This window comes from Orycteropus afer, unplaced genomic scaffold (assembly GCF_000298275.1).
Source record: "Orycteropus afer afer isolate SDZICR_OR568_19922 unplaced genomic scaffold, OryAfe1.0 scaffold00055, whole genome shotgun sequence".
Classification (NCBI taxonomy): domain Eukaryota; kingdom Metazoa; phylum Chordata; class Mammalia; order Tubulidentata; family Orycteropodidae; genus Orycteropus; species Orycteropus afer.
This window is the reverse complement of record NW_006921642.1, coordinates 653754-676200: the sequence shown is the minus strand read 5'-3', so window position 1 is coordinate 676200 and position 22447 is coordinate 653754. Positions and strand designations below refer to the sequence as shown.

At 41.1% G+C, this 22447-nt stretch overlaps 1 protein-coding gene across 1 annotated transcript in view; it reads left to right on the top strand.

Annotated features, from left to right (window-relative positions):
- The first annotated feature begins 3222 nt into the window (after positions 1-3222).
- The window catches only part of NAXD (NAD(P)HX dehydratase), a 78853-nt gene continuing 59628 nt past the window's right edge, over positions 3223-22447 (top strand). The window contains exons 1-4 of the mRNA XM_042780691.1: positions 3223-3322; positions 13005-13155; positions 19458-19503; positions 20216-20304. Of these exons, the coding sequence (XP_042636625.1) occupies positions 3223-3322; positions 13005-13155; positions 19458-19503; positions 20216-20304 (386 nt within the window). The remainder of the gene's footprint in view (positions 3323-13004; positions 13156-19457; positions 19504-20215; positions 20305-22447) is intronic.

The window sequence follows — 22447 nt, the reverse complement described above, 5'->3', positions numbered from 1 at the left end:
TTCAATCTGTATGCTTAGCAAATAATCTGAGAATCTGGATTATATGAAGAAGAATACAGCATCAGGATTGGAAAAAGACTTAACAACCTGAGATATGTAGATGAGATAACCTTGTTTTCTGAAACTGAAGAGGACTTAAAGCCCTTACTGATGATGATCACAGACAACAGTCTTGAGTATGGGTTACGCCTCAATATAAAGAAAACAAAATCCCCACAAATGGATTAATAAGCAACATCATGACAAATGAAGAAAAGATGGAAGTTGTCAAAGAATTCATATTACTTGGATCCACAACCAACACTCATAGAAGCAGCAGTCAAGAAATCAGATGTCGCATTGCACTGGGCAAATGTGCTGCAAAAGATCTCTTTAAAGCATTGAAGAGCTAAGATGTCACTTTGAAGACTAAGGTGCACCTAACCCAAGCCATGATATTTTCACTCACCTCATATGCATGTGAAAGCTGGACAATAAATAAGGAAGACGGAAGAAGAGTTGATGCCTTTGAATTGTGGTGCTGGTGAAGAACACTGAAAATACCATGGACTCCCAGAAGAACAAATAAATCTATCCTGGGAGAAGTACAGCTGGAATACTCCTTAGAAGCAAGAATGGTCAGACTTCGTCTCACCTACTTTGGTCATGGAGCTCTGGTAGCTTAGTGCCTAAGGCACTTGACTGCTAGCCAGAAGGCTGGTGGTTCAAACCCACCAGCCACTCCTCGGAAGGAAGATGAGGCAATCTACTTCCGTAGTGATACTGCCTCGGAAACCCAAGGAGGGGTCGCTATGAGTCGGGGCTGACTCGACAGCACATAATAACAACAACAAACCAAACTCAGGAGCTTTGGTAGCATAGTGCCTAAGGCATTTGACTGCTAACCAGGAGGCTGGTGGTTCAAACCCACCATCCACTCCTTGGAAAGAAGGTTAGGCAATCTACTTCCATAGTGGTACCACCTTGGAAACTCAAGGAGGGGTTGCTATGAGTCAGGTCTCACTTGACGGCACATAACAACAACAACAAACCAAATCCATTGCTATTGAGCAATTCTGATTCATAGTGACAGGACAGAGTAGAACTGGTCCATAGGGTTTCCAAGACTATAATCTGTACAGAGAAGACTGTCACATCTTTCTCCTGAGAAGCACTGCTGTTCAAACTGCTGACCTTTTGGTGCCCCACTCCTAACCTCAATATCAGTGATTCCAACTCACTCAGTTGTGCTGCAGAAAAAGGCTTAGTAATCTGCTGTCTTAAAAGATTACAGCCACAGAGACACGTAGCAATTTGGGTGAAGGAAAAGGCAATATACAAAAGTAGGTGACCAGCACAGTACCAATAAGGGGAAGAAACACATTGAGAGATACACAAGTGTTACAGACAAAAAAAGTAAACCCATTTCATACATAGGAAAGCATTATCAGTAATAACAAACATTAATCTATAAGTGGATACATAGATAGACAAGCAAGATGATCAGGTAATGGTTACGCAAACAGGAGTATACACATGACCATATATTGGTTTGACATACATACATATTTGTATGTGCTGCAAAAATATACATGTATATAGTAGAGCTACCAGAGGGCAAAGTTATGAAAACTTCTTAGCCATAATCAAACATTTTAAAGGAATGAGTCCATAGTTGTAAGGGACATCAATTAGCATAACAGCCCACCAAGAAAATGTTCCACATTCTCCTTTGGTGAGTGGTCACTTGAGTCTTAAAAGCTTGTGAGTGGTCATCTAAGGTGCAACTATTGGTTTCTCCTCTTGTGGAGCAAAGAAGAGTGAAAAAAATCAAAGATGCATGGAAACAATTAATCCAAAGGACTAGGGCCCATGGGGACCTCAGCCTCTACCGCCATGATACCAGAAAAAAGAGATGGTGTCCAGCTACCACTGCTGACCACTTTGAAAGGGATAACTATGGGAGATCCTAGATCGCGTGGGAGAGAAATAGAATAAAACTAAAAATAATAATAAAAGAGACCCTGCTTACTGGTCTAATAGAGACTAGTGGAACCCCCAAGACTCTGGCCCTTAGTCACCCTTCAAGGCTGGGACTGAACTCACCTGAGTGACTCAACTTTGAGCTGGACAGTGGACAGATCTGTGAGGTGAACAGTAACACCCAGGAGGTACTGCTCCTTGGAGCAATCAGCCATGGGAGATCAAAAGGGCAGCCTCTGCCCAGGGGTAAAGCTGACAGCAAGGATGGAAAGAGGGACAAAGGAAGATGGAAACTGCAGGGAGGAAGTGGGAGGAGTGCTATTGCAACGTGGGAATTGCGATCAAGGTCGTGAAATAATATGTGCACGAACTGTGGCAAGGAAAATCAATTTGCTCTGTAAACTTTCACCCAGATCACAAGAAAAAGTTACAAAATAAAATAAAATAAAATTACAGCCACGAAAACCCTAAGGAGCAGTTCTACTCTGTAACACAGGGGGTCCCATGAATCAGAGCGGAATCCACAGCAATGGATTTGATTTTTTGTTTACACATCCAAGAGCAGGTGAGTAAGCAATTGGATAGTCAGAAGAGAATTCACGGCAATGGGTTTAGGTTTTTTTTTTCCCCCTAAATACCAGTCTGGAATCTACAGAAATTCTCCGGCCCAACAATGTTTTTGGACAACGCAAAATTAGTCCGCAGAGCATGCCTGGTCTATGATGCCTAATGCCAACTCTGGCAATTGTTCTTATCACAACCTATTTGCCAGTTAGGCAGCTTTACTTCTTATTTTCAATAACATCACATACTCACAATAGGAACTATAAAAGCAAATCAAGCCCTAAAATATTAAGCCCCATCTTGATTCTTTCTATATAACCCTGCTTTACAGCAAAACACTTTTTGAGTAGACCTGTGGCCCGGGCTTCAGCGTTTCCTCGCCTAGGCCGTTTGGCGTCGTGCATGTCAATCATCCTGAGACTAAGTGGTGATTGGTGAAGAGCCGGTAAGGGGGTGGGGAGAGCCGGAGTCCCGACCCACTGCGAGTTGGAAACCTATTTCCTGCGGCAGCTACAGCGCGGAGTCGGCCTTGAACCCGGAAGAAACGTCCAATGGTTGTGCTTCAACGCCTGGGTGGTTTAGCAATACGCGTTGCTCTCGGGTTCCCGGCCTGCAGGCTAGGTAAGATCAATGTAGGCCTTACTGGGGAGAGGGAGCTGGACCTTGGCTGAAGAGAGGCACCGCTCTCATCTGGCGATGATCACTTGGGTAGTAGCCTGGACCATGGCCACCCGCGGGGCCATTGCAGCGCTGCTCATGTCCGCGCTCGCGCTCTACTGGCTGCCTCTGCGAACAGGTACTCGGCCTCGGGACTGTTTCTCACAGGCGGGTGGGAGACGAGAGATTTGCATCCCTTTTCCGTGTGGGAGACATTGAATGGAGCTGCTTGAGTGCGAGGGCCGGGGATCATCAGGGAGACGTGTCGCCGAGGTTCCTAGAGCAAGTCGTGTGCAGGATGGCGCCATAAAGCGCGGCTGGGAGTGGCGAGTTGAGAGCGCGGCTGGAGGAGAGCCAAGTCTCCACCTGGTCTGTGCGCGATCCTGCAGAAGGCAGAGTGGGTCGGGGAGCACGGTGGCTGGGCCAGCTGCTGGGCATTCCTGGAATGGTGCAGACGTAGAGAGGCTGGGGGAGGCGGCGCCTCCTCCTGTCACCCGAGCAGAGGCGGGGACGTCTGTGCGTGAGTGGCACCGAAGGGCGGAGGGAGGCGGCGGGGAAGTGGTGCGGGGTGCGTTGGAAAGGGTCTGAGCGGTCGCAGATGCAGAGCGGGGCACGCTCGGAGAGGTGTATCCGACTGCGGCGGGGCGCCCGGCGCGGGAAGACGGAGTGTAGGCGCTTCTGTGGAAGGGAAGCTTTAATTGTTGCCGCCGGCGCGGAGAGCTGGCCTCGGGAAGGGGCTGGTCTGGTCGCTGGAAGCTTGTGGTCGGAGCGACACAGCCTGCGTGAGTGACTGAGCTGCTGCGGCAGCTGCTGGGGTGCACAGGACCCGGGGCTGTCCGAGTGCAATCCCTGGGCCTGGCGGTGGGATCCTTACGGGGTTCTCTCACCTCACTGTGGATTTGCATGTGAATGGGGACGCGGAGCTGTGCTCGACGCCTGGTTTTAAACTTTGTTTCTGCGGCGGGCGGAGCGGAGTGAAGGGCGCCTGTCTCCCGGCGCGGGTTCCCCGAGTATACTGGAGAAATGTGAAGCGCAGCGGAGTGCGTGTCCGACAGCTCCTGCGCTATTTGGAGCCGTGCTTCCTCTCCCCGGCTGCCCCGCAAAGGATCGGTATTTTGTCTGGCTTTTTTCTTCCCTTGTGTTGCGGTGCTCGCGGTCCCTTTTCTCGCATCTACGGGGGTTGGGGATGATGATCGCCAACACCCGAGGCTTCTTGTGGTCCGACCTGGAGACGCGAGCCCTGCTGGGCATCTGGGGAGAAGCGGACGTGCAGTCAGCGTTGGACGGGAACTTTCGGAACAGCCATGTGTACCGGGACGTGGCGTGCAGGCTTGCCCAGGTGGGCTTCGATCGGACCCCGGAGCAGTGCCGCATCCGCATCAAGGGCTTAAAGCGCCAATACTACCAGGCGAAGGACGGGCTCCCCAAGGGTGGGCCTGCGCGCAAGGCCTGCAAGTTCTTCGACGAGATGGACCGTATCTTGGGTGCCCGGGCCGCTGCCGGGGCCCCTGCGCCTCCCCAGGGATGTCCCACGCCCGGGGACGCTGCCGGCCAGGGCCAGGCTGCTGAGAAGGACTTGACCGGCGAGGGCTCCTCTTTCGGCGAGCATCCAGTCAAGGTGGAATGTGCCCCCTTCGCCATCCCCGTGCCGCCTGGAGACGGTGAGTGCAGCCTTGGGGCAGGCCTTGTGCGTGTAAGAGTGTGTGTGTGTGTGTGTGTGTGTGTGTATGTGTATGTGTCGCCTAGGAAAGGGTTTATTCCAAGAGTTTCCTGTGACCTAGTAGACTCTCATTCCTGACTTTGGCTATTGGTTCGTAGAATTCCCAATAATAGGTCCCTGGATTCTGAGATGCTTTTCAAATGGGATGAACTATGTAGAAAGAATTTAGGTATAAATTGAACAAGCAGATTCGAATTGTTTGGGGTTCCATATCTCCTCATATAATAGTTTTTTTCCGTCTCCCCTATGAATATTTATTTAATTTTTTTATGCAGCTAAATAGCTTACATATTGTGTTATCTCATTTATTACAACAAGGTAGGGAGTTTGCTATTATCCATCTTTGTATATAGAGAATAAATAGAAGCGCTAAGAAGTGACTTGGGATTCCACAGCCAATAAGTGGCTGAAATGGTAAGATGCACTCTCATGTGACTGTAAAGGCGAAAAGTTTTACCACAGTAGTTCTTGGAAAGCTTTTTTACCTTGTGTACATGGTGGGCATGATTAGAGAGTAATTGTTAGGAATTTTCCGCCTTTTGTTTTTTGGCACACTAGTTCCAATTGCGTTGAAAGATTCCCTCCACTGGTTTCTACACTTGAAGCAAGCAGAGAGGCTTCTGAGTGCTGCTTTATTTTAGAGAGTTTTTTGGGGTAGCTGTTTGTCTTAAGTTCACACACTTATGATTGGTTAGCAAGGTTTTTCTTTGAGGTTGTTTGGGGTTTCATTATAAGACTGACTTGCTAAGCTTTTACTAAAAAGTGGAGTCCTAGATCACTGATATCCCCCGTCTTTTATGGGGAAACACAGGGTATCTTGATTAGCTTAAAGGTTTCTGTGACATGATAAGTTAGTTAAAAAGTCAAATTAATTTAAAGCGCTTTTGGTAGAGAGAAACCGTAAGACAACAGGAAAAGCTGTAACTAACAAGTAATTCTAGAAAACAGCCTAGACTAAGCAATCATTTTAGTTCTCTAGTCTTTCTCAGCCAGACTTCCTTAAAACAAACAAAAACCAGACAAACTTGACCTGTTTTTCCAGACTTAGAATTGTGGTAATGACAAAGTTACTTAACAGGGTGAATTTTAAGTCGCCTCTTGTGAAGGCCTTTTTATCCCTCAAAACATTGATGTTTATATTTAAATACTTCTGTGGGTAAGTTCAAATGGTACATATCAGTAAGTCAACTGAAACCTTTAAGTGTTGTTGGTTAGTTGCTTCCACTGGATTTCAATTCATACATAGCAGCACCATGTGACAGAGTAGAACTGCCCTGTTAAGATTTTCTAGGCTGTAATCTTTACAGGAGCAGATTGCCAGGTGCTCTCTGCCCCACCCCTGGCACCCCTCCCCCTTCCAACCACCATTTTTTTATTAGCAGCTGAATACTTAACCCTTGCACCACCAGACCTCCTTTTATTAAGTATAAACCAAAAAAAAAAAAAACCAAACTCACTGCCATTGAGTCGATTCTGACTCCTAGAGACCCCCTTTGGGTTTCCGAGGGGGTAAATCTTTACGGAAGTAGATTGCCCAGTCTTCCTTCTGAGATGAGTCTGAACCGCCAACCTTTCTGTTTAGCAGTCAAAATGCCTTGGGCACTATGCCACCAGATGACCTCATTTGACCCTTTAACTAATAGGAGGTATTTGTGTCAAGTGAATGGGACAGAATGGTAGCAAGCAGTTTGCATTTATATTTTGTATTCATACAATTCCACTTAAAAAGTGGAAATTATACTTCTTGACAGTGATTTTTTTTGCCCCTCTCAAATGGTTCCAGATGGCATTTGTGAAGGTTTTGACTTGACTTTTGGTCAGTGGGGTGAATATTTATTAGGTTGAGAAATTATTTCTTTTGCCTTAAAATGTTAGCCTTTTGGTGAAAGAGAGTCTTCTGGCTTGGGTTGTCCATTACTAACTGTGGCATCTTCACAAGTCTGTCTTTCTGGGCCTTCACTTCTTTATCTATAAAACAAGGTTAAACTGGCTGTTGATGAGAAGAGTGAACTGAGATGCCTTTAATTCAGCAAACATTCATTGAGTGTTTTATTCTGTTTAAAACACTGCTAGAGGCAATTAGGCATTTGACTGCTAACCAGAAGGCTGGCGGTTCAAACCCACCAGCCACTCCTCGGAAGGAAAGTTGGGCAATCTACTTCTGTAGTGATACCGCCTCAGAAACCCAAGGAGGGGTCGCTATGAGTCGGGTCCGACTCCACGGCACATAACAACAACAACAGAAGCAATTGAGGGTGGGGAGTGCCAAACATGGAAAATACATGAACCTTGCCTTTAAGCCATAGTCTGGGAGAGGCACCTCATTCGATGTAGGCAAAGTTTAATATATCCACCAGTTCAGATATGAAAACTCCATTTTTTTTATGTGTGTTTCATTCCCTAGCACATAATTTCTGTGTGTTTGAAAGTCTCAGAACTACATATGTAATAACAATTGCTTTACCTTTAGTAGCTATGTTTTAAGTATGTAACAAAAAGCTACTGTCAACTCAATTATGCTTTTTAAATAATTAAAAAAATGATCCATATTTGAAAGGCAGTTTTTCATACACAAATCTTCACGCATTCAGTTTACAGAGGAGGCTTAATATTCTCAAGGATTCCTAAACCTGTTCCTTGATGTAACTGTTAACATGTGGGCAGTTTATCACAGCCCATAAACTGGGAACACTGATAAAGTCTAAACAAAGTATACACCTAATAGAAGAGGAAGAGATGAATTTTGCATGCTGTGGATTGGTTAGGTTGCTTTGAAGGTGATGGCATTTATATACTTTTAGCTCCAAAATACCACAGTCCTATTTGGGACAAAGTAGTAGTTCAAAAACAAGAGCTCCTCCTCCCCTGTGTTTTCTTTCTGGATATGATAAAGATTGCGATGTGAATTTAATACAAGTTTTTGCACGATCAGCATATATATTTTTGGTGTATGGTAAATGGGACTTATAAAAAAATGTTTTTGAATAATTAACTGTTACAGATCTATGTATCTGGCATAGTCGTTCAAATGATTCCATAATTTATTTGTTATTTAAGTCCCTTGTTACTTACTATTCTAATAAAGTTTATATTGAACTGCAGGAAAAATGACAATATATGTACTTGTCATTATTTGAGTAACAACAAAAATCATTATTTGCTTTAAAAATTGTAGGCTTTAAGCATATTGGTGCTCAGACCAGCACACCTCATCTTTCTCAACCAAAAAGATCAAAAAAGCGCCATACCAGTATACCTCTTGACAAGATGATGGGGAAACTGTTACAGCAAAGTGTGGATGCAGAAGAGAAATTTTTCAGATATGAAGAGCAGAGGCTGAAAATGGAGGACAAGCACCGGGAAGCTGAGCGCACCAGGGAGCTCCAGATGTTACAGATGTTGGGGCAAGTGTTGGCTGGGATTTCCTCAGCCGTCTCGCAGAGGGCCCAGTCCAGACCACCAAGCCCACCGCAGCGGACACACCACCGGGCATATGGAGATGACATTAGTTTTAATGCTATGACAGCAGCTCTTTCTCCTCCCCTAGGTATTGCATTTTGACACGTGGTTTGACACGTGACAGCTTAGTTTTGTGTCAGATTGTTTTCGTAGTATATGGAATTTTTTCTGGCTATGAGACCAAGTACAGACGGGTAGTTAAATATTGGTTCATGATTAAAAAAAAGACTCCAGTGTATTTTGACTCAGAGCAACTCTGTAGGACAGAGTAGAACTTCTTCATAATGTTTCCAAGGTTGTAATATTTATGGAAGCAGATTGCCACATTTTTCTCCTGCAAAGCAGCTGCTGGGTTTGAACTGCTGACTTTAGGTTATCAATGAGCACTTAACTACTGCACTACCAGGGCCCCTTTCGGTTCATGATACTTGCCCTGTTTGATTTAAAGATTAAGTACTTCGTACCATGTCTATAATATTGCTGATTTTTCAAAGGCTTGACATGAAATTTTAAATGTAAATGTTTGGAATATGTGAATCTCAGGTAGTTAGGCGAAGGAGGCATTTTAAAAACTGTACTGGTTTAGTTCCTTTTTTTAGTGTAAGGATGAGTTTATCAAACATTACCATTAATTTAAGAATCTTTTTCATCAGGTGTATTAGGTTGGTATAAAATGTTAATTTTTAACAGCCATAAATTGAAGTCTAGCTAAATTGTTTTATTCAGATGTGAATTTTAAAAGTCACAATTTTATATGACTTTAAATAGGATTTAATTTGAAGCATTGGTACACTTAAAGATGCTAAAACTACATTCATGCATCTATACCAGTGATTCTCATTTGGGGCTGATTTTGCCCCTTAGGACATTTGGCAATGTCTAGGAACATTTTGGTTGTTGCAGCTTGAGTGGAAGGTGTTTGCGCTACTGGCATCTTCAAAGTACAGCCTGGAATGCAGGTAAACATCCTATAGTGTATAGAATAGCCCCCAGCCCTCAACAAAGAAGAAGCTCTGATCTATACCTATAAATGTTTTAATAAAGACAAGTACGTTATTTTGAAACTAACTTAACCTGCTTGGAAGGATTTTTATAATGGGGTTCATAATACTTCTGTTTTGTCACTTCATGGTGCTCATGTGTTCATCTCATTTTCATTCCTTAATGATCAGACATTATATAGTGGAACTAAACAAAGCAACCATACCAATTACCACTATGTTGATTCAGACTCATGACAGCGCCATGTGTGGCAAAACAGAACTGTGTCCCATAGGGTTTTCAGTGACTGATCTTTCAGAGATAGATTGCCAGCTCTTTCTTCCAAGGCATCTCTGGGTGGATAACTTGTATAAAAATTCAGGAGGGAAATACTAGATTAATTTTTTATATAACCTTTGCAAACATCCTGGCTTAAAGAAAAAATATGTTTGTGAAAACTCTAGAAAATTGAGTTTGTACAGATCTTTTATGTTTGTTTGAAGAAAATTTTACTTGGCTGAGCTTTTCCTAATAATCTAATTCATTCTTCCTGTTCTTTTTTTCTTCTTTTGGTTGTAGAAGCTTTAATAAAATGCTTACCCCCTGTTATATTAATGCAAGGTCCACAAGTTCATCTTGAATTCTAGTGTAAAGACGAAAGCTTAAATTACTGCATATTGGGGGGAAATTATAGTAGTAATTTGACTCATTTGTCTACACTTTTCTATCTTTTAAAATTCCCATTTTTAGACAGAAAGATTAGGGAAATTAACTTATAGAGTACATGCCTCTTAAGGCATATACCCTTTAAGGTATTTTATGTATCTTAAGTGACAAAACAATAAAAATGACTTTCATTTCCCCAGACTTAGTAACTATGTAAATTAATAAATATGAAGAAAGACTGACATGGTGTCCATTCAGTGGTAATACTGACAGTAATTAATTCTTAAGTAATAGAATGTAATAGCTGAATAGCCACTTCCTGAAGAATTTTTGAAATGCTAGTTTGGAAAATTGTAGAACTCTTTGAAACTTAGAACTTACAACTCTTTGAATAGGGAGGGATATCTAGCACGTGTAACACAAAGAAATGAACTTGGTTTTAGGAATATTTTATATGTAGCTGGAAACTTAGTATATAGTAAAGAAGGATGATACATAAGCCTGAAACATTGTAAGGAAGCCAGAACAACCGTGAGTGACCGGTAAGTTTGGATTCTGTATTCACAGTCCACTCCTGGGAAGGAAGGTTGGGCAATCTACTTCCGAAATGATACTGCCTGGGAAACCCAAGGAGGAGGGGTCACCATGAGTCCGGCCGACTCGATCGCACATAACAACAGAAACAACAACAAACTTTGAAAAGCAACTGTATTTCTTGTTCTGAGGAATTTGAAGAAGTGAATATTCTTTAATATTTTTTTTTTCTGTTGCTTAGTCGTATTGCTATTACACTGGCCATGTTGAGGTTTCCAGCAAACACATGTGAAGCATTTTCAGAGCAGCATGGATTCTTCATTAGCATTCAGTGATACTGGAGTTAAATCTAATTATAGCAACGCTAATTCCTTTCATGCAGTTCATCAAAGGTAGCGTCAGGGAAGGAGCATTTCACAATTAAGCTGTTCAAAGCATAGTGGTGTCTAATGTGTTTAAACATGCACAGGGAAGAAAGATAGTGCATAATCTTGGGATTCAGGGTATGGAACAAGAATACAGGAAGTTGAATGAATCGGGAGAGGAAGAAAGATTTAGAGCAGTGTTGCTTTGTTAACTCAGTGTCACACTGCCTTGCCTCTGTGGCCCGGCTCCAAATCAGATGGGAAGTAGTTCTGCAGATGAAAGCTGTTTACTTATTTCACTGGGAGCCGAATGTCGGTTATAATCAAAGACCGTGGAGCGGAGGGATTAGCCAGCTGTATTTATCATTGATCAAGACTAGTTGTGCTTTTTCTTGGCCAAAGGTTTACAGAGTAATTCTGAGTTTTAATTTTATGTTGGTTTGGAAGAAGGTGAAAAGATATTTGCTTTGAGAATAATTAATACTACATTTTCATTTTATGGCTTAAGCATGGGACATATCAGCTAAGGCATTAACATCTGCTCATAAAAGAAACTTATCTGAATAATTTCATTGGATAAGAAAGAATTTTTAAATAAGAAGTAAATTTTAAAGAGTACTCTGGTAGCATAGTGGCTAAAGCACTTGACTGCTAACCAGAAGGCTGGCGGTTCAAACCCAAGTAGGTTGGGCAATCCTACTTCCGTAGTGATACTGCCTCGGAAACCCAAGGAGGGGTCGCTATGAGTCGGGGCCGACTCGATGGCACATAACAACAACAACAACAACATTAAAAATAAAACGTTTACCATACAGAAATGTGTCAGCTTTAGTCTTTGGTTAAGCTTTGAACACATTTCTAATTTTTCTCAGCTGTGAGATAATTGAAAGGATAAAAATATCAGTTCCTTGTTTGAGAAAATACGGTTTTATATTTTCAAAGATCCTTTCATCCTACAGAGAATATATGTTTTATCTGTTCATACATTGGGTTCTATGGAAGAATCGGCATTTCTCTCACAGCTAAGCTGTTTTAAATATTAAGGCAAAATATAGCCAGGTGGAAAGTTTTTCAAGAGAGACCAGTTAAAATGTGGCTACTTAGAGATAACTTTAAATGGTCAAATTATTTTAAAGGCCACTTTGAACTCAATTTAAAATATCTTATGTCCTCTACTTAGAGTGCCATTCCTAGGTTATCTAATTAGTATCCAAATTAGTGTTGGCCATACAACTTGAAAAATTGGATTGGAACAATTTGATGAATCTGTCAGGCTTTAGAATATGACATTGGAAGGTAACAGATGGGCACTTGCTTTTCCACTGTGAAGGGATAGAAAAGACCTCATAAACTTGAGTCACAAAACTCACTGCCATCTAGTCAGTTACGACTCATAGCGACCCCCATTGGGTTTCTGAGGTGGCAAATCTTTATGGTAGTAGATTGCCCAATCTTCCTTCCACAGAGTAGCTGGGTGGGTTTGAACCATCAAGCTTCTGGTTAGCAGTCAAATGCCTTAGGCACTACATCATGAGAGCTCCGTCTTGAAGGAAGATTGAAATACAAATAGGTATAGTTTATCAAGTAGCATTGCTTTTTTAGTTTATAAAACTTTCTGAAAGATTAAGATGTCTTTCAAAGCATCTGATCCATTTCAGAAATAAACTTGATATGTTGTTGTGCGCCATCCAGTCAATTCCAGCTCATAGAGACCCCATAGGTCAGAGGAGAACTGCCCATAGAGTGTCCAAAGCTGTAATCAGACTAGCAGATCTTTCACCCTTGGAGCGGCTGGTGCAGTTGATGGGGCTGGTGGGTTTAAATTGCAGACCTTTCGTCTGAGCCCTTAACCACTGCACCACGAGGGCTCCTTAAATTTGATATATATAGCATGTATTAGTGTTATCTTATAATTTCTGAACATAATTTGCTTACAGAAATAAAATAGTGAAACCACTGGACAAAAATCTACAGCATTTATATTAAGTCATTTTTGAAAAGTATTTCAGTTAATGACTATTTTGTTTAAGTCTGTTCTTTCTGTATAACAAGAGATATTTACCTTTCTGAATGAACTTCATTTTCCTGTTTTTCAGTTTTAGAAAGAGCATTTTCACTACATAAAGCACATTCAGTAAAGGATATGGAAAATACTTTTCAATTGGTGAGAAATATTATACCTCCTCTAACTACCAAAAAGCACAAAGGAGAAGATGGAAGAATAGGCATAGTTGGAGGCTGTCAAGAGTAAGTTATAAATGTAAAATGTTAATCGTGTTTAATCTGTCTTTCTATTATCTATCTTTGTATGTATATATGTATCTACCTGGGAGCTCTGGTAGTGTAGTGCCTAAAGCACTTGACTGCTAACCAGAAGGTTGGCGGTTCAAACCCACCAGCCACTCCTCAGAAGGAAGGTTGGGCAATCTACTTCCATAGTGATACTGCTTCGGAAACCCAAGGAGGGGTAGCTGTGAGTCAGGTCTGACTCCATGGCACATAACAACAACAACAATCTATCTACCTATCTCTCTCTCTCTAGTTTGACTCCAGTAATAATTTCTAAATATAGTCTGATGTTATGACATTCAATATTTTTCAGTGATCAACTTTCTGATTAAGTGGGAAAAAACTCTTGAGATGTGTTGAGTTGTTCACTGGCCTGTGTCAGCATTAAGGTTTTGCCTGTGGTAGGATGATGAAACTATTTTTTCATAATTTGTACTTTTCTACATTTACCAGACTTCGTATTATAAGCACGTATTACTTTTATAATCAGAATAAAAATACTCCGTGTCCATTTGTTGTGGGTTCAGAAGAAATTGATGACCACTATAATGTCCAGAATTTGGAAAAGTCTTTATTCAGCTGTAGCTGGGCTGCAGGGAAGTAAAGCACTCTCCCCAACTGCAGCCCCGAGCCTGATTTCAGGCAGGTTTATATAGCTTAGGACTGCAAGCAGGCAAGCAAGCGTGTTACAGAAGCGAGATAAATTTCCAGGTTATTGTTTAGGGAGGATAAATGGTTAGCTTACTATTTTGAGGAAGATTGTGGTCAGTTTATTATCAGAATGGAAACACACAATCCGGAGTGAGGGTCCTCAATTCTGAGACTTTCTGTTGGCAGGATGTGGGCCCCTAACTCCAAGAATTACTATTAACAGAGCTCTCAGGGAAAGGAAGGAGTGAGTGGGTTCTCAGGGATGTTTGGTTTAGATAGCTACTGGGCTCTCTGAGAAGGGTAGGGAGAAGTAGAAATGCTGTTATGCTGGAGGGCTTGTGAAATGGACTTTGCTGCAAAATGGAGTTTTAACAAGTCATTACAAAACAGAATCATCTACTTCATATTTGCTAAATCTAGATCTATTTAAAGATATTTCTTGAAGTTACTTTTTAACAGCTGTTTGCTTTCTTTGGGGCCTGCATTGCCTTTCGGTCTTATATATTTTGCTGTTATGTTGTTTGCACATAAAGATTTATAATTTGTCCTTTTTTGCCAATGGTATCAACTGCTTTTGGCTTAAGTTCTCCTTTAATTACTGTTTCTGTTTTTACTTACTCTGTTTGCATTTAGGGGCTATCTCTTTGCTTGTCCTTTTATTTTCAATTGTTTGTCATGGAGTTATGGAGTTCCTGGGTGTCACAAATTGTTAAGTGCTGGACTACTACTAATTGAAACATTGATGGTTCAAAACCACCCAGAGATGCCTCAGAAGACATCTGATATCTTCTTCCAAAGAAGATATCTTCTTCCAAAAGGTCACAGCCTTGAAAACCTTGTGGAGCTATCTATTCTGCACACAGGGGGTTGCCATGAGTCAGAATGGACTCAATGGCAACTAAGAACAACAATTACATAGTTAGGTATACTTATTACAAATAATATGTAGCTAGGTTTTGTTTCTTAACCCAATCCGACAGTATCAGCAATTTTTAATAGGAGAAATAAGTCTATTCATATTTAGAGTTTACCTGATGTGCTTTCTAAGATTTATTATATTCACTCTTTATTTTACTTTGTGTTTCCATTCTTCCTGCCCTTATTTTTACTAGGGCTTTTCTTTTATTAATTTGGAAATTGTGTTACGCTTTCAAATTTAGTTGGTGACTTCTCTATCATAATTAAGTCAAAATGCATAAAGCAACTTGCGGGAGAGACAGTTATCATTGGCTTACCTCCTCCCCTCCTCCAGAAAGATGAAATCTTTAGATGACTTTTAGTCCCTACTTTGCCCTCTTTCGTGTCATGCTTCCTTAATTACCCATTACACTAAGAATTCCTAGCTGAACTCTTGGGTATTAAATTTAATTTTGTATATTGCAAGATATATTGCCATTTATTTTCCTGTCTTCCCTTATGGTTTATAGTTTAGGTAGGAATGCTTTGAGTTTTTGTGTAGTACATATTCTTTGGGCAGAATGTGTGGGTGATCTATGCTCTGAATCATTCCAGACCTTCTGTAGTGGGTGAATTGAACTGGCTGAGTGTAGAATGTTTAGGCCGCTAGCAGTCCCTCAATGAGCTAGAAGACCCTCAGTGAGATGGATTGAGACAGTGCCTGCAGCAGTGAGCTGAAACATGGCAATGATTGTGATGATGGGGTAGGACTGGGCACTGTTTTGTTCTGTTGCACATGGTGTCACTGTGGCTCAGAACTGACTCCATGACACCTAAATCAAACCAAACCAAACTCAACTGCCATTGAGTCGCATGAGACTAATAGAGACCCCTCCTTTGGTTTCTGAGGCATTATCACTGCGGAAGTAAATTGTCCAATCTTCCTTCTGAGGAGTGGCTGGTGGTTTTGAACTGCTAGCCTTCTGGTCAGCAGTCAAGTGCCTTAGGCACTAACTACACTACCAGAGCTCCCACCTAATGACAATAGCAGTCTTTTTCTTTTGGTAATCCAATAACTTCTATTATTGGACCTGAAAAGTCTGATACATGTCCATTTCACTTTTGTTTATAAGTAACTTGTTCTTTTTGTTTGTTGTTGTGCTGTCAAGTCGGACCCGACTCATAGCGACCCCTCCTTGGGTTTCCGAGGCAGTATCACTACGGAAGTAGATTGCCCCATCTTCCTTCCAAGGAGTGGCTGGTGGGTTTGAACCGCCAGCCTTCTGGTTAGCAGTCAAGTGCCTTAACCACTATGCTACCTTAGAAGTTTGTAAAAAAAATTTTTCTTTAGAATTCAACAGATTCTCTGGGTTATATCTATCTTTTTCATTAATGTTGCTTAAAACTTGGTGAGTCTTTTCAGTCTGCAAGTATAAGTTCCTTTGGACAAAGGAAATTTGCCTCTACTATTTTTTTGGCACAGAACTGGGCAGTGTTTTGTGTTGTTGTACATAGAGTCATATCTGACTCCACAGCACCTAACAACAACAACGTTTTTTTTTTTTTTTTTTTGGAGATCTGGTGTGCAGTGGTTAAAGGGCTCACCTGCTAACCGAAAGGTTAGTGGTTTGAACTTACCAGCCACTCCATAGGAGAAAGATGTGGCAGTCTGCTTCCAAAAGATATACAGCCTTGGGAACTCTATGGAGTAGTTCTGCTCTGCCCTATAGGGTCGCTGCAAGTCAGAATCAACTCGATGGCAGTGAGTTGGGTTGGTTATTTATGAGTCAGAATCTACTCAGCCACAATAGGTTTGAGGTTTTATTTATTTATTTATTTTGGTTTATTGGTTATCGTAGCCCTGGTGATACAGTGGTTAAAGCGCTTGGCTGCTAACCAAATCCACCAGCCTCTCCTCAGGAGAAAAGTCCTGTTGTTCTGTTTCCATAAAGATTACAACTTTGGAAGCCCAATGGGGTAGATTTGCTGTGTTCTCTAGTGTCACTGTGAGTCAGAAATGACTTAACAGCAACGGGTTTGGTTTTGGTTTTTTATTGGTTATCAGAAGGAGGCCCGGTGGCACAGTGGTTAAGTAGCTTGCCTGTTAACTAAAAGGTTGGTGGTTCACCCTTCAGTGACTATGTGGGAGAAAGATGTCACAGTCTCTGTCTATAAGGATTTCAGCCTAGGGAACCCTAGAGTGCAGTCTACTCTGTCTTACAAGGTTGCTATGAATTGGAGTTGACTTAACAGCAACAGATTTGATTATTAGCTACTTTTCGCCTGTTCTTATTTTCTCCTACATTGTGTTGCACTCATATCTGTTCTCCAAGTCTCTGATACTTCCCTTTGTAATTTCTGTCTCCTTTCGAAACCGCCCCCTTGTTTTAATCTTCTACTTGTTCTCTGAAACCTGAAAGTCATGCTTTTAGTTCCTTTTTATTTTTTTAATTAAAACGCCTTTTGTTCCTGCATTTACTTGAAATCTCTTAAAACCGTATATTGAAAGTTTTTCTTTAACTCTGCAGTTAGTTCATCAGTCCTACAGATGTGTCTCCATTCCCCCACCTCATTCTTTCAACTGTGGTATTATACATTTTTGTCTGCTCTTGGCTCTGTCAGGTCCAGCTGTTAAGGGCTCTCCAGTATGAGTGAACTCTTGAGCAGTAGAAGGCATAAGTAAGTTTCACTTTTGTGGATCAGCTGTGAATGACATCACCTAGCAAACTGCTAGCACTTGGCACCAGGAGGCTGCCTACCCTGGAGGATGACAGACCTCTTGCAGACCCATGGCCCCCAGCTGCTGGCCTTTGTCCCACTGTCACTGGTCCTTTGGTTCCCACCTGGTTCCCACCTGGTACTGAAGGGAAGCAAAGACCCATCCTGATCTCTTTTTTCCAGAAATCCTGGACCATGCTCAAATGTACCTAGTGAGGCATCCTATGAGAGAGTTGAGAGAGTTAGAGGTGTTTCCCAAATCCTCTTCACCAGTCTTATATTTTAGGAAGACTTTATGGCAAGAATTGGCCATCAGTTTTTGTTTTGAGATAAGTTTAGTAATGCAGCATTCTAGAGTATAATTATCTAATTTAAAATACATCTGTTAGTGTTAGGGATTAACCTTTAAAAGTGGAATTATCTTTTTTCTGGTTATAAAAGTTGTTGTTGTTAGGTGCCATCAGGTTGGCTCTGACTCAGAGTGATCCTAGGTACAACAGAACAAAACACTGCCTGGTCCTACGCCATTCTCATAATCATTACTGTGGTTGAGCCCATTGTACAGCCACTGTGTCAGTCTGTCTTATTGGGCAATGTAAGTATTATCTGCTTACTGTAAAAAATTCACACACCGTGGAAATGTGTGAAGTAAAAACCCTACACTATTCCACATAATCAATTATTGATGTTATTAGCTTTCCAGACTTTTCTATGCTTATAACTTGTCCACTTACTGCTATATTGTGGATATCTTTCGTGTTGATTCATATAGATCTATTCTATATAAGTGAATGTATGGTATTTATTATAAGGATGGGCCCTAATTTATTCAACTAATTCTCTGTTGATAGACAATAGGTTACTTCTACTTTTTTTTCTTCTGTTAACAGTATGACTTAAACATCCCTGTACATATATAACATTGTATATATATCTAGTTATTTCTGAAGCATTAATTCCCAGAATATTTACTGGATCAAAATACATGTATATATGAATATTGAAAAATGTTGCCAGGTTCCCTCCTCTCAAAATGACTGGTGTGTACTGTCACCAACAGTGTTCAAGAGCACCTAGTCTACTAAACTCTTGCAAATTGTAGGTATTATCAATCTTTGTGAATCTAGTAGACAAACAATTTTTATTATTAGTGTATTTTTTTTTTACTGGTGGGGTTTATCTTCATGTTGTGTGTGTTTGTGTGTGAATGCATGTTCTGTCCTTTCTTTTGCTATCATGATATTCATCAGTATTTTTTTGTGCACTTCTCGGTGCCTTCCTTGCCTTAGTAATACTGTGCTGATCTCCTATAGGTATATGGCTTCTTCTTTCACCCAGATTAATATGTATCTATTATCTAGTTAGTGGAACTCTTTCTTATAGCTCAATGAGAGAACTTCATGTAAGTAAAGTATACCAGCCTTCTTTTTCTGTGTACTCATTTTTCTTCTCCAGTTGGTTTTAACTTGGTTAGTATTACTGTTTGGAATTAACATAAAAGTTACAGCCACTCAGTTAGGTTCAGAGATTTTCTTTCCTGTACTTGAAGTGATGTTAAAAATTAAGTTACAGGAATTCTGGAAGCAGGAGGAAAGTATATGTAATCTCTTGTTATTTATCCTTGAGGGCCTATGTTTGGTCCCAAATGTAAGATGACTCTTACCTCTATTCATTGTTACTTTTTGAGAACTGTGTCCTGTCTCATCTGGGACACTATCTATTCTGATTTCTCTGAGCTTCATATCACTTTCAAACATGGTAATTCTTGCTGTCTTATCAGCCCATTGGTTTGAACATACACATATACATTGTGTATTGAAATTGTGCAAAGGTTTTATATAAAACATTAGCTTTTCTGGTCCTGTTTTATATTTACTGAGTATGCACTAAGTGTTGAGTGTGCCATATGCTTCATGCCTGTATTGTCTGTCAATACACTTGGGGAATGTGTCTCATTCTCAGTAGTTTTGTGACTCTCAACATCTTGTTTTTAGGTACACTGGAGCTCCGTATTTTGCAGCAATCTCAGCCCTCAAAGTGGTATGTCTGCTTAAAACTTCTTTATTGGGATTTTTTACTAAAGACTTAGATTGTTTAATAAAGTTAAACCAATGTTTTCTGACTGAAATCTAAATAGCATCTTAGGGTAATCATAGGTAATAGGAAAACCTATAAATCTATCCTGACTTCTTGTGCAGTGACAGAATAATTTGAATTGAAACCCATTTTTTTTTTTTTTTGGTAATTAAAGTTTTATTAGTATCATACTTCATAAAAATTATCCTGGATGCCTTTTCAGGTCCTAACTTAAGCAATTGACACCTATTAAATGAGGCTATTTCCTTTGCAAGTCCTGATTGCCCAGTCAGAACAGTTAGCAGGATATGGGTTGGAATTCTCAGCTGTGTGACTTCCTGTGGTGGATCTTCATGGATGATGAAGGTTCAGAAGGAAAAATGTAACTTTTAAATCTGAGCTGGTCTGAGTTTGATGCTGCCTCTTAGGTGGCAGCAAAATCCATCTTTATTTGTAGGCATTTCCTGTATGTTACTTATCTCTTTCCTAAGGCATATAGTTGTGGTTTAACTACTGTTGTTTCTTTCTTTCTTTTCTTTAACATGGAATACTGAGTAATTTGAATGATTAGCATCCCGTATCTTGTTGGGAAAGGCCTTGTACCTGAAAACCAGTTTCAGTGTTTCTCTGAGTGAGTCCCCTGTTTTAATTCTGCTTCCTTTATCTCCTTTCTCAGGGTGCAGATTTATCCCACGTGTTCTGTACCAGGGAGGCCGCACCAGTGATTAAGTCATACAGCCCGGAGCTGATTGTTCACCCCGTACTGTGAGTGCATGCACACGTGAGCATGTTCTTTACCTGTAGCAACTCTATTCAGTCACATAGAATTCACACTAATAAACCAAGTATCTGCTTTATGCAGAGTTTGTAGGTAGATGGTATCAGAGGAAATAAGGAAGCTATCATTAACCCATTGTATTATGTATTACGAGACAAAAATATATATATGCGTGTGAAAAAACATGGAAATAGATTTGAAATACCAAGGTGTTGTGTTGAGAACTGTTCCTCTGTGGCCCAGATGGTGGTGGCTGTTTCCACGTGCACTCTTGTGGCCTATCAGACATAGCTGGATTCCTAGGACCAGGAGAGTTCTGTGGGCCTGCATATGTAGACAAGGAGCCCTGGTGATACAGTGGTTAGGCTCTTGGCTACTAACCAAAAGATCGCTGTCTGTACCCACCAGCAACTCCGTGGGAGAAAAGATCTGGCAATCTGCTCTGTGAAGATTACAGCCTAAGAAACCCTATGAGGCAGTTCTACTTTGTCATATGGGGTTGCTATGAGTTGGAATTGACTCAGTGGCATACAACAACAGCAGCATATATGTCTGCTTATATCTGTCCCACGTGTATGTGGGACAGATAAAAGCAGACAGAGTGTCTTTGTCTGTGGAGCTTACCCTCTAGAACAGTACTGTCCAGTAGAACTTTCTGTGATAAAGGACATGTTCTCTGTCTATGTTGTCTAGTATGGCAGCCACCAGACACATGTGGTAAGTGAGTACTTGGAATATGACACAAGATTGAATTTTTAATTTTATTTAAATTTAAATAGCTGTGTGTGGTTCATGGCTACTTTATTGGGCAAAATTGACCTAGAGACAAGGGAGATATGTCAAATGGTGTTAACAATCATGGATAAAAATTAATTGGGAAGAGGATAGGGAATGCTGGGCATGTTTGTGTGTATGTATCAATTTTAAATAGGGTGGTCAAAGAGAGCTTCATGGAGAGTAAATGAAGCCATGCAGAAGATGAGGGAGCGAACGCTGGTGGCTATTTCTATGTGGGTGTGTTATTTACCTATAGCAACTCTATTCTGTCACATAACATTCACATTAATAAACTAAGTATCTGCTTAGTTTATTTCTTTATAGGGAAGGTGTTTAAGGTGGGACATCAATAGTATGTTCAATGGCTGGATCTGGATGTGAGAGGGCAAGGTGACCAGAGAAGTTCAGGGCACCAAACCCTGTGGCACTGTATAGGCCATTGTAAGAATTTGGGCTTATGGGCTGAATGAGATAGGAAGCTGATGGAGTATTTGAGCAGGAGAATGACATGACTTAATTTATGTTTTGAAAGCGTCACTCTGTTTTCTTGAGAATAGGCTCTTGGGGTCAAGGGCGGCAGCCGTGATTCCAGCTAGGAGGCTATTGTACTAATTCTGGTAACAGTGAAGTGGTGCAGTGGAAATAGAAGCAATCAGATTCTTGGTGTACGTAGATGTAGCCCCGCAGGATCTGCTGAACAGATTACATGTGGGTATGAGAAAAAGGCTGGAGCTAAGGATGACACTAAGGTTTTTGGGTCCAAGAGAGTTGCCATTTAATGAGATGGGAAAATTATGGGAAGAGAGGGCTTGGGCAAGGATGAAGATCAGAAGTTTGGTTTGGGACTTGTGGAGTGTAGTTGCCTATTAGAGACATCCAAGTGGAGATGGCTAGTAGGCACTGGTTAAGAGTGTGGAGTTCAGGGATCACATAAATTTGGGGCTTATTAAAGTATAGATGGTATTTAACACCACAGGACTGGATGAGATCACCAAGGAGTGAGTGTAGGTAGAGGGTAGGTAGGTATTTAGACAACTAGGAGAAGAGGTGGAGTCCCCACAGACAGGATGGTGGCAAGTGAGGTATAAGAAGCCAGAAGAGGTGTCCATGGAGACAAGTGAACAAGTCGTCACAGGACAAGTCAAGAAGGGGGTGGAAGTTTTATTCAAATAGGAAATGTATGTTTCTGTTTATTTATTTATTTATTTTTTTAATTTTATTTTGATTTGGGTGAAGATTTACAGAGTAAATTTACTTTTCATACAGCAGTTCACATATACTTTGTCTCATGTCATTGACCAAAATTTACAATGCAACAGCTCCCCTCCCACTTCCTCCCCATAGTTACCTCTT